The sequence below is a fragment of the Choloepus didactylus genome, chromosome 1 (assembly GCF_015220235.1).
Source record: "Choloepus didactylus isolate mChoDid1 chromosome 1, mChoDid1.pri, whole genome shotgun sequence".
Lineage (NCBI taxonomy): Eukaryota > Metazoa > Chordata > Mammalia > Pilosa > Megalonychidae > Choloepus > Choloepus didactylus.
This window is the reverse complement of record NC_051307.1, coordinates 167273283-167286458: the sequence shown is the minus strand read 5'-3', so window position 1 is coordinate 167286458 and position 13176 is coordinate 167273283. Positions and strand designations below refer to the sequence as shown.

The following is a 13176-nucleotide window of genomic DNA, read 5'->3' as shown; positions in this document are numbered from 1 at the left end:
TTTTCATGTGCTTTCTGGCTGTTTATATTTCCACTTTGGAAAAATGTCTATTCAAATCCTTTGCCCATTTTTAAATTGGGTTGCCTTTTTATTGTTGAGTTGTGGAATTTCTTTCTGTAAGTCTGGTTTTTAAACCCTTATCAGATATGTAGTTTCCAAATATTCTATTCAGTCAGCTGCCTTTTCATCTTTGTGACAAAGTCCTTTGAAGCCCAAAAGTGTTCAATTTTGAGGAGGTCCCACTTACCTATTTTTTTTCTTTCATTGCTGTGCTTTGGGTGTCAAGTCTAAGAAACCATTGCCTACCTCAAAATTTTAAAGATGCCTCCCTACATTTTCTTTTGGAGTGTTATGATCCTGGCTCTTATATTTAGGTCTTTGATCCATTTTGAGTTAATCTTTGTACATGGTATGAGATAGGGGTCCCCTTTCAATCTTTTGGATATGGATAACAGTTCTCCCAGCACCATTTGTTAAAGAGACTATTCTGCCCCAGTTGAGTGGACTTAGCAGACTTGTCAAAAATCAGGTGACCATAGATGTGTCTATTGCTGAATTCTCAATTAGATTCCGTTGATCAGTATGTCTGTCTTTATGCCAGTAGCATGCTGTTTTGACCACTAGCTTTGTAATATGCTTTAAAGTCAGGAGGTATGAGTCCTCCAACTTCTTTTTGGATATATTTGGGGCCCCATGCCCTACCAAATAAATTTGGTAATTGGCTTTTTCAGTCCTGCAAAATGGGCCATTGGAATTTTGGTTGGGATTGCATTGAATCTGTAAATGAATTTGGGCACAATTGACATTTTAACAATATTTAGTCTTCCAATTCATGAATATAGACTGACCTTCCATTTATTTAGGTCTTCTTTGATTTCTTTTAGCAATGTTTTGAAGTTTTCTGTGAACATGTCCTTTACATCCTTGGTTAAATTTAATCCTAGATATTTGACTCTTTTAGTTGCTTTTGTAAAAGAATCTTTTTTTCTTGATTTCCTCCTCAGCTTGATCATTACTACTGTATAGAAATAGTAATGATTTTCACGTTGATCTTGTATTCTGCCATTTTGCTGAACTCGTTTTTTTGCTCTTAGTAGCTTTGCTGTAGATTTTTCCAGATTTTCTAAATATAGGATCATGTCATCTGCAAATAGTGAAAGTTTTACTTCTTCCTTTCCAGTTTGCATGACTTTTATGTCCATTTCTTCTAAGTTGTCTAGTTAGTTGGTATACAGTTGTTCATAGTATCCTCTTATGATCTTTTTTGTTTCTGTATTGTCAGTAGTAATGTCCCACCTCTCATTTCTGATTGTATTTATTTGCACCCTCTCTCTTCTTTTCTTTGTCAGTCTGGTTAAGTGTTTGTCAATTTTATCGATTTTCTGAAGAACCAACTTTTGGTTTTGTTAATTCTCTCTATTTTTTTAATTCTCAATTTCATTTATTTTCTGCTCTAGTCTTTGTTATTACTTTCCTTCTGCTTGCTTGGGAACAGTTTGCTGTTCGTTTTCTGGTTAATCCGGGTATGCAGTAAAATCTTTGATATTAGCCCTTCTTTTTTAATGTAAGCATTTAGGGCTATACATTTCCCTCTCAGCACTGCCTTTGCCACATCCCATAAGTTTTGTTATGTTGTGTTCTCATTATCATTTGTCTTGAGATATTTACTAATTTCTCTTTCGATTTCTTACTTTGACCCACTGATTAAGAGTCTGTTCGTAACCTCCATTTATTTGTGAATTTTCCCATTCTCCGCTTGTTAATGATTTCCAGCTTCATTCCATTGTGATTAGAGAAAGTGCCTTGTATAATTTCAGTCTTTTTAAATTAATTGAGACCTGTTTTGTGACCCAGCATGTGGTCTATCCTGAAGAATGATCCCTGAGCAGTTGAGAAGAGTGTATATCCTGAGGGTTTGGTGTGCATTGTTCTATATATGTTTGTTAGGTCTAGTTCATTTATCATATTATTCAAGTTCTCTGTTTCCATATTGATCCTCTCTCTAGATGTTATGTCTGTTGATAATAGTTGTGTACTTGTTAATCAATTGAATGAACAAAAGCCATTTCACCATAAAATTGGAAAAGTTTGCCCAAGATCAAGATCACTGGTACCAATCTAGGTCTAGAGGCAAATCTCTCAATTTCTAATTTAGTACTCTCTTTTTCCCTAGTGTAAAAATAAAATTTATTATTACTGTAACAAATCATGAACCTAATAGTGCCTTTTAAAATTATTTTTGTTGGTAACTTCTGAGAGGATGGCAGAATTGGTGAGGCAGAATGGACTTCTCCTCCCTGTAAGTAAGTAGAAAGGGGCCAGAGGACACCAGGGACCCCAGTTTTGGGGTGTGACCATCCAAAAAGGGTCTCCCACAGTACGTGGAGTGAACACCGACAAAAACAGAGGAGAGATGGCAGCTGGAGGGACGCAGTGAGTGTGTTCCTGGCCCACCGCAGCAGCAAAACCACCACTGGGCAAGGGAGTGAGCAGCAGCTCTCCACTCCCATGCACCTACCTTAACAGTTTGCTGGGGGGTGATCCGCCATAGTCAGATAGCGGGGAGCTCCCATGAGGGAACCTGGTGCAACAGCAAGAAGGAGGGAAGGGAGAGGCGCCATACTGGCAATCAGTTGCCCCTCCTACACCCCAGAAACTTGCAGGTGCAAGGCAGGCAGAGAACCAGTAGGCAAGGCCCATGTTACATCTGCGGGGTGCCCTTGATGAGGCTCCATACCTACCTCCTCAGGGCCCACACTGCAGCCCCAGGACAGGCATTCCCCACTGCATACGGAGAATGGGTGCACTGATTGGTTCCCTACCTGGTTTGGACTCTGCCCACTGCACAGGAGAAGTTTGGGGAAGATCTACTTGAGAGCATCACCTGCTGGTAGGTTGGGAGAGCACCACCTGCTGATAGGATTGGGAAACTGCACTCCAGCAAACCAAATTACGTATAAATGCTCAAATAATTCTGCACTTACCAAAATAACCCTGTCAAGACAAATAAAACCCCAAAGCCAACAGAAAATTGCAAAGTGCTTGAAGAATTTAGAGGATATGGATAAGCCAAAAGAAAAAAAATAAAAAGCCCTAAGAGACAAAATTTGAAGCAATTAATTGAAGAAGTACAAACACATCTCCAAACAACTTCAGCGAGATGGCTAAAGATATAAAGGAAATCAAAAAGACTCTACAAGAGCAAAAAGAAGAATTTGAAAGAGTAATTAAAAAAATAGAAGACCTTATGGAAATAAAAGACATTTGGGCTCAAATTAAAAATATACCAGAGATGTACAGTAGCATATTTGAAGAGGCAGAAGAAAGGATAAATGAACTTGAGGACAGAGTAAATGAATGTGAGCACAGAAAAGAACAAATGGAGAAAAAAATAAAAAAAATTTGAATTGGATCTCAGAGAAATGATGGATGGATAACATGAAGTGAACAAATATAAGAATTGTTGTCCCAGAAAGATAAGAGAAGGTAAAGGGCTAGAAAGAGTGTTTCAAGACATAGTTGAGGAAAATTTCCCAAACCTTCTAAATGACATAAATATGCAAATCAGAGATCCCCAATGAGCTCCAAATAGAATAAATCCAAACAAACCTACTCCAAAACATACACTGATTAGATTGTCAAATGCTGACGAGAAGGAGAAACTACTGAAAGCAGCAAGAGAGAAGCAGTTCACCACATACAAGGGAAACAACTTCAGGCTAAGCGCTGACTACTCAATGGGCACTGTTCTAGTTTGCTAATGCTGCTGTAATGCAAAACACCAGAAGTGGATTGGCTTTTATGAAAGGGGGTTTATTTGGTTCCACAGTTACAGTCTTAAGGCCATAAAGTGTCCATCAACAAAGTGAGCCTTCACCGGAGGATGCCCAATGGCATCCAGAAAACCTCTGTTAGCTGGGAAGGCACGTGGCTGGCGTCTGCTCCAAGTTCTGGTTCCAAAATTATGTTCTCCTAGGACATTCCTCTCTAGGCCACAGCTCCTCTTCAAAATGTCACTCTTGGTTACTCTTGGGGCATTTGTCCTCCCTTCTGCTTTCAACGGCCATCTTCAAAACTGTCATCTGCAGCTACTCTCTCAGCTTCTTCAAAGTGTCCCTTTTGGCTGTAGGTCCTCTTCACAATGTCACTCTCTGCTGCACTGAATTCCTTCTGTTTGTCAGCTCATTTATATGGCTCCAGTGATTTAATTTAGACCCACCCTGAATGGGTTGGGTAACACCTCCGTGGAAATTATCCAGTCAGAGTTGTCACCCACAGTTGGGTGGGGCGCATGTCCATGGAAACACTCATACAATCTAATCAACACTGATATGTCTTCCCACACAAGATTACATCAAAGATAATGGTGTTTTGGGGGACATAATACATTCAAACTGGCATGGGCACCATGGAGGCAAGAAGGCAGTGGTATTGTTTTTCTTACTCCTCTGTTTGGACATGGTTTATTAATTTTCTTGGGGTATGGTAGGAACATACTGGAAGCAAAGTAGTTATTTTAGGTTATTTGTTTTCCTTAATCCATTGCTTTGTTTGAAATGTTGTGGGGTTTTTTTGGTTGTTGTTTGCCTGTTTGTTTTTAATTTTTTGATAAACAAAAGTTAAAAAATTGAAAAAAAATCAGAAAAATGGGAGTAAAAACTAAATGACAAATAGGGTGGGATGGGGGGATGGTTTGGGTATTCTCTTTTCACTTTTATTTTTTATTCTTATTCTGATTCTTTCTGATGTAAGGAAAATGTTCAGAAATAGATTGTGGTGATGAACACATAACTATATGATCATACTGTGAACAGTTGATTGTATATCATGGATGACTGTATGGTTTGTGAATATATATCAATAAAACTGAATTAAAAAAAAAAAAAAAAGAAGGCAGTGGTAGGACATATTTAAGATTCTGAAAAAGAAAAATTGCCAGCCAAGAATTCTTTATCCAGCCAAGTTCTCCTTCAAAATTGAAGGAGAGTTTAAAATTTTCATGGACAATCAAATGCTGAAAGAATTTGTTAACAAGAGACCTGCCCTGCAAGAAATAATAAAGGGAGCTCTGCCAGCTGAGAGAAAAAAAGAAAGGAGAGAGATGTCTGGAGAAGAGCACAGAACTGAAGACTTATGAGTAAGGGTAACTTAAAGGAAAAACAAAAAAGAGGGGGAAAAAATTCTAACAACTAAAAACCAAAGGATAAGATGGCTGATTCAAGAATTCCTTTACAGTAATAACTTTGAATGTGAATGGATTAATCTCTCCAATTAAAAGATACAGAGTGGTAGAATGGAATAAAAAATATGACCCATCAATATGCTGTTAACAGGAGTCTCATCTTAGACCCTGTGACACAAAGAGACTGAAAGTGAAAAGATGGGAAAAAAATGTATGCAAATCAGAAGAAAGCTGTGGTAGCTGTACTAATATTGGACAAAATAGACTGTAAATGCAAAGATATCATGAGATAAAGATGGACACTGTATGTTAATGAAAGAGATAATTCACCAAGAAGAAATAATATTTATAGATATTTGTGCACCCAATAAAGGAGCTCCAAAATACATGAGACAAACATTGGCTAAACTGAAGGGAGCAGTAGGCACATCTACAATAGTGGGAGACTTCAATGCACGACTCTCTTCTATAGATAGAACAACTGTACAGAGGACCAGTAAGGAAATTGAGAACCTAAACAATGTGATAAATGAATTAGAATTAACAGACATAAATAGATCGTTACATCCCAAAGTACCAGGATATACATTCTTCTCTAGTGCCCGTGGAACATTTTCCAGGATAGATCATTTACTGAGGCACAAAACAAATCTTAATGAATTTTAAAAGATTGAAGTTATTCAAAGCACATTCTCTGACCATAATGGAAAGCAACTAGAAATCAACAACCACCAAAGAATCAGATTTTTCGCAAATATATGGAGGTTAAACAACAAACCCTAACAGTGGGTCAAAGAAGAAATTGCAAGAGAAACTGGTAACTATCTAGAGACGAATGTAAATGAGAACACAACGTATCAGAACTTGTGGGATGCAGCGAAGGCAGTGATGAGATGGAAATTTATGGTTCTAAATGCATATATCAGAAAGCAAGAAAGAGCTAAAACTAAGGACCTAACTGAACAACTGAAGAGGCTAGAGAAGGATCAGCAAACTAACCCTAAAACAAGTAGACAAAAAGAAATAACAAAGATTAAAGCAGAAATAAATGATACGAAGAACAAAAAGACAATAGAATAAAGAAAACCAAAAGTTGGTTCTTTGAGAAGATCAACAAGATTGACAGACCCTTAACTAGACTGACAAAGTGAAAAAGAGAGAAGACCCAAAGAAACAGAATCAGAAATGAGAAGGGATATTTACTACAGATCCCGAAGAAATAAAAAAAAACGAAAGAGGATACTATGAACAACTGTATGCCAACAAGCTAGACAATTTAGAGGAAATGGACAATTTCCGAGAAACACATGAACAACTTAGACTGATCCAAAAAGAAATAGAAGACCTCAACAAATCAATCACAAGCAACAAGATCCAGTCAGTCATCAAAAATCTACCTACAAATAAAAGCCCAGGGACAGATGGCTTCACAGGGGTATTTTACCAAAATTTCTGAAAAGAATTGACACCATTCCTTCTCAAAATCTTTCAAAAAATGGAAGAAAAACTCATTTTATGAATCTAATATCACTCTGATAGCAAAATCAGATAAAGACACTACAAAAAAGAAAAGTGTAGGCCAATCTCCCTAATGAACATAGATCCAAAAATCCTAAACCAAATACTTGCAAATCGAATGCAAAGGCACATTAAAACAGTTATACACAACGACCAAGTGGGGTTCATTACTGTCATGCAAAGGTGGGTCAACAGAAGAAAATCAATTAATGTAATTCAATACATTAACATATCAAAAGGAAAAATCAAATAATCATCTCGATAGACGTGGAAAAGCATTTGACAAATTTCAAATGATAAAAACACTTCAAAAGGTAGGAATTGAAGGAGCCTTCCTCAATATGATAAAGAGCATGAATGAAAAACACACAGCCAACATAGTACTCAATGGTGAGAGGCTGATAGCCTTCCCCCTAAGATCGGGAACAAGTCAAAGATGCCCACTGTCACCTCCATTATTCAACATTGTGCTAGAAGTTCTAGCCAGAGGAATTCACCAAGACAAAGACATAAAAGGTATCCAAATTGGAAAGGAAGAAGTAAAACTGTCATTATTTGCAGATGATATGATCTTTTATTTGGAAAATCCTGAGAATTTGACCACAAAGTTACTTGAACTAATAAATTCGGCAGAGTAGTGGGATATAGGATTAATGCCCATAAGTCAGTAATGTTCCTATACACTAGTAATGACCAAACTGAAGAAGCAATTTAAAAAAAAAAAAAAAAAATTCCAGTCACAATAGCAACTAAAAAAATCAAGTACCTAGGAATAAAACTTAACCAAGGTTGTAAAAGACCTCCACACAGAAAATTACAAAATTTTACTGAAAGAAATAGAAAAGGACCTAAATAGGTGGAAAAAATGTTCCATGCTCATGGATAGGAAGAGTAAACATTGTTAAGATGTCAATTCTACCCACACTGATCTACAGAGTTGATGCAATTCCAATGAAAATTCCAACAACCTACTTTCCAGACTTAGAAAAGCTAGTTATCAAATTTGTTTGGAAGGGAAAGGGGCCTTGAATTGCCAAAAACATACTAAAAAAGAAGAATGAAGTGGGAGGACTTCCACTTACAGACTTTGAAGCCTACTATAAAGCTGTAGTGGTCAAACAGCATGGTATTGGCATTAAGATAGTCATATTGATCAGTGGAATTGAATTAAGAGTTCGGAAATAGACCCCCAGATAAATGGTCAACTGATTTTTAATAAGGCCTCCAAATCCACTGAACTGGGACAGAGCAGTCTCTTCAACAAATGGGACTGGGATAGCCATGACCAAAAGAATGAGAAGACCCCTACCTCACACCCTATACAAAAATTCACTCAAAGTGGATCAGTGACGTCAGTATAAGAGACAGTATCGTAAAACTCCCAGAACATAATGTAGGTAAACATTTTCAGGATCTAGAATTAGGAGGTTGCTTCCTAGTCCTTACACCCAAAGTACAAGCAATGGGGGGAGAAAAAAAAAAGGTGAAACTCCTCAAAATCAAAAGCTTCTGTACCTCAAAGGAATTTGTCAAAAAGGTGAAGAGATGGCCGACACAGTGGGAGAAAATATTTGGAAACCATGTATCTGATAAGAGACTGATAGTTTGTATATATAAAGAACTCCTACAACTCAGTGGCAGTAGTACAAACAGCTAAATTATAAAATGGACAAAAGATATGAAAAGACATTTCTCTGAAGAGGAAATACAAATGGCTAAAAAAACACATGAAAAAGTGTTCATTTTCACTAGCTATTAGGGAGATGCAAATCAAGACCACAATGAGATATCAGCTCACACCAATAAGAATGGCTGCCATCAAACAAACAGGAAACTACAAATGCTGGAGAGGATGTGGAGAAATTGGAACTCATATTCATTGCTGCTGGGACTGTATAATGATACAGCCACTCGGGAAGACAGTTTGGCGGTGTCTCATAAAACTGAATATTGAATTACCACTTCTCGGTATATAGCCAGAAGATTTGAAAGCAGTGACACGAACAGATGTTTGTGTACCAGCGTTCTTGGGCAGCATTGTTCACAATTGCCAAGAGATGGAAACAGGTTCCTTCAGTAGATGAGTGGATAAACAAAATGTGGTATGTACATACGATGGAATACTAGGCAGCAGTAAGAAGCAACAAGGTCCTGAAATATATGGCAACATGGATGAACCCTGAGGATATAATTGTGAGTGAAATAACTCAGACACTAAAGGAGAGATATTGTATGTTATCACTTCTATGAACTATCTGAACAATGTAAAATCAGTATCTTATATTGGGGGCCTACTAATAGACAGTAGCTAGTGATGGAGAATGATAATCTTTTATGTTCAGATATGTTAATGATTGTTCTAGTTTGCTAATGCTGTGGAATGCAAAACACCAGAGATGGATTGGCTTTCATAAAAAGGGGGTTTATTTGGCTACACAGTTATAGTCTTAAGGCCATAAAGTGTCCAAGGTAACACAACAGTAATTGGGTACCTTCGCTGGAGGATGGCCAGTGGTGTCCGGAAAACCTCTGTTAGCTGGGAAGGCACGTGGCTGGCATCTGCTCCAAAGTTCTGGTTTCAAAATGGCTTTCTCCCAGGACGTTCCTCTCTAGCAAGCTTGCTCCTCTTCAAAACGTCACTCACAGCTGCACTGAGTTCCTTCTCTTTGAGTCAGCTCATTTATATGGCTCCCCTGATCAAGTCCCACCCTGAATGGGTGGGGCCATGCCTCCATGGGAATATCTCATCAGAGTCATCACCCACAACTGTGTGGGGCACATTCCAGGCAAATCTAATCAGCACCAAAACGTCTGCCCCACAAGACTACATCAAAGATAATGGCATTTGGGGGACACAGTACATTCAAACTGGCACAATGATGGTGAATTCAAACATGGTAATGGATAGGGGTGACGATTGTTTGTTAATGGGATTATAAGTATCATAGCTGTATTGAAGGCGAATAGGTTTGAAAGGGGTTGTTTAAAGGCATGTTTCCCACAGATCAGCACCACAAATATGGATAGGTGCTTGCATGATACACTTCTAAGGTATGACAATACCTACTTCTAAGGTATGACAGTAGCATAGTTGACAACAGAAGGGTATATGGGAAAAATCTATGTATGGCATACTAGGGACTATAATTTATAGGAATACCATATTAGTATTACACAAATATAAGTCAAGCCCTTGGTATTGAGGCTTGCTTGGGTGAAACTTACAGTTGTAAAGGGGAGGCTAAACCCACCTATAATTATGCCTGGGAATCACCTCCAGAGAACCTCTTTTGTTGCTTAGATGCGGACTTTTTCTCTATAAGCCTAACTCTGAAAATAAATTCATCACCCTCCCCCCAATGTGGGACATGGATTCCAGGAATGAGCCTGACCCTGGCATCAAGTGATTGAGAATGCCTTTTGACCAAAAGGGAAAACAGAAAGGCAGCAAAATAAGGTTTCAGTGGCTAAGAGAGTTCTTACAGAGTCAAAAGGCTTCTTGGAGGTTACTGCTATGCAAGCTTCATCTAGGTATGCCAAATACCATAATATGATAAACCTAAGTTAACGGTAGTCCCAAAAACCTTCAAGAATATCTGGATACCTATTGGAGACTCTATGAAAGTTTCACACACTAAGTTTATTCTTCAGAAATTTAGAGAGCTCCTCTGCCAGCTAAGTCAGTCCCAAAACCCAGAGGCATTAGCCTCTTCAAGAACATCAACCAGATGCATCCCCTTATCCCATAATGTCAACACGCCTTTTCAACATGAACAAGTTAGAGTGGTCACTGCCTAGACATCCCTGAAGATTGGGAAAGTGAATCAACCAGGGGTAGGGGTGGCAACGGAGAAGATGAAATTTAACAAAGGATTATGAATACTGAATCTCTATATAATTTTCTTATTTGCCTAGGGTATTAGAATAGCTAGAAGGAATGAATTGAAATGGTGGAACTATAACACATAACATCCTTTTAAATTTATTCTATAGCTACTTGTTAAATTATAATTTGAAAGCTATACCTTTTTGTAGTATGTTATATTTTACAATAAGGAAATTACTGAAGCTGATACTATAACTCATAACAACTTTGGAAATTTCCTATATATCTACTTATTAAATCATACTTTGAAAGATATTACCTTTATTTATATATGTTATGTTTCATAATGAAATAACTGAAACTGGGACGTAGTCTATAATATTGAAATTTGCTCTCTACTTGTTAATTGCACTTTGAAAGTTATCACTTCTGTGTATATATTATATTCTACAATAAAAAATATTAAAAAATTATTTTTGTTATATTTAAATAGCACAGGAATGAAATGAAGCTTATCTTATGGAAACCTCTTCCCTGTTACCAGCATACCACTTTTACTCTCTTTACACACTTCTCAGTCCTCTATTTCAAGGTCATTGAATTCTGACCTTGGTTTCTTGGTGTGTTTTTTTTTTTTTTTTTACATCTTTATTGAGCTTCCTGATAAGAAATTCCACTCACTATGTATTCTAGATAGATAAGCAGTAATATTCCCAAAATATTCCCAAATTCACCACCACTAAGAGTTTAATCCTGTCAAATACTGTTTGAATAGAGTAGGTGGTATTATAGTTAGAGACTATGTAAAAAATAGCCTTCATGTAGACTGAGTCTGTTGGTCATCTTTGGAGGTGTCTGCTTTGAACAGAGATTCCTCTGTGAACGTTTATTTTGTATTTTTATGATACTTCTTGGCAATATCATTCAAATAACAGATTTATATAGCATAGATATATTTATGATTTCTGCATTATTCAAGTGTAAGAAAAACTCAGTTTTTAATTTCAGTCTGTGTTTTTATCATTAGTTAAAGTGCAGGATTTTGAATTTTGAATATGTTGTTACTGTATATAGGTGTCTGGAATACTTATTAAGAAATGATGCTAATCCAGGGATCCGAGATAAGCAAGGATACAATGCAGTTCATTATTCAGCTGCTTATGGTCACCGTCTGTGTCTTCAGCTGGTAAGAATCCTGAATTCTTGTGGAAGGGTTAAGGCAAATTACGTTATAATAATGTAATGCAAATGAAAATAAATGGATAAGAAATTCTGTTTTGCTTTTTAACATTTTCAGAGTACATGTATGTCTTAAATTCATACTTAACCTCAGTAAGATATTTCTTGTTTCCTTTTTCCCATTCAAAAACAGAAGAAAGGAAGAAATTAGATCCTTGGAGAAGAATACTTATGTCTTTCCCATATATTGTACCATGTCTGTGTCTGTAGAATTTACTTCCCCTACCCCTCAAATAAATGTTGTCCAGAAGTTTATAAAGAACTGCGACTATGTCTTATGTGAGAAATAAATGTCCCTGTGAGAGGAAGCATTCCTCCATGTATTTAGGGAATTCTGAAAGGCCCATCCATTTCACATTCCCTCCTGATAAGGGAGAGTCTAATTTTGCATAGTAAGTTTTTATTTCACCTTTGGTCTCATTCCTGAATATACACAACATTTACCCCGCTTTGCTAAACTAGAAGGAAAGTAAGGGATGAGTTAAAAGATACTGAAGTGTGTAACAGATGCTTTAGGTTAAAGATTCCTTTATTTGGACTTACTTTATGAATTATATTAAACTTTTTTTTCCCTTCAAGGGGAAATAAAGTTCAAGGAGAATGGGTTTAAAAGATAGAAAGTAGAAACCTTCAAGTTAACATTTATCTCTTTCATACATAACTAATACTTTGTAAACTAAATATTTTTGTTTTGAATTTTTATTTCAGATTGCAAGTGAAACTCCCTTAGATGTTGTAAGTATTAGCTGATTTTTCCCCTACCATTCAGAATATTATATTTGACATTTGGAGAATAGACTAAACAATAGTATAAGATTTCTTCTGTTTGTATGGTAAACCTTCTTTTCCAAGTCTTGTTATTTTGTACATGGCTATATTTCTTGAGGTCTAACACCTGTAAACCTGGAAATTTGGAAAGTAAATTTTATTTCTTTACCTTCACTAGTGCTGAAGCTATTTTTACCTAGCCCCAAGAACAAAGGTGGTGGTAGAAATCACAGATGCAGTGGGGAGTGCTTACTTGGTGGCAGTTAAATAGCATTTCCCCCTAACTAGTCTGTATCCTTCCCTCAAAGTTGTTGTCCTTACCACACTTTAAGGACAGTTCTCTTCTTTAAGCTTGCCGAGTTAGGTTTTTATAATGGGTTATTAAATACATTTTCAAGTATCAATTTCTACTCTATGAGGGATTTGAACTTGGAGGGGAAAAGCATTAACTGCCAAAATATATCTAAAAGTGCTATTGATGATATTTAAAATGTCTCTTTCTTTTTTAGTTAATGGAAACCTCGGGGACAGACATGTTGAGTGATTCAGACAATAGAGCAACAATAAGCCCTTTACACTTGGCTGTGAGTACTACTGCCTTCATTGCCAACCTGATATCTGGTTTACTGAAAATATCTGTCCA

At 36.9% G+C, this 13176-nt stretch overlaps 1 protein-coding gene across 7 annotated transcripts in view; it reads left to right on the top strand.

Moving 5' to 3' along the window:
• Nucleotides 1–13176, top strand: part of ANKRD28 (ankyrin repeat domain 28) — a 224628-nt gene that overhangs the window by 189182 nt on the left and 22270 nt on the right. For all 7 annotated transcript variants that reach the window (XM_037845359.1, XM_037845373.1, XM_037845379.1 and 4 more), the window contains 3 exons: nucleotides 11601–11712; nucleotides 12474–12500; nucleotides 13043–13117. In XM_037845359.1, coding sequence (XP_037701287.1) covers nucleotides 11601–11712; nucleotides 12474–12500; nucleotides 13043–13117 — 214 coding nt within the window. The remainder of the gene's footprint in view (nucleotides 1–11600; nucleotides 11713–12473; nucleotides 12501–13042; nucleotides 13118–13176) is intronic.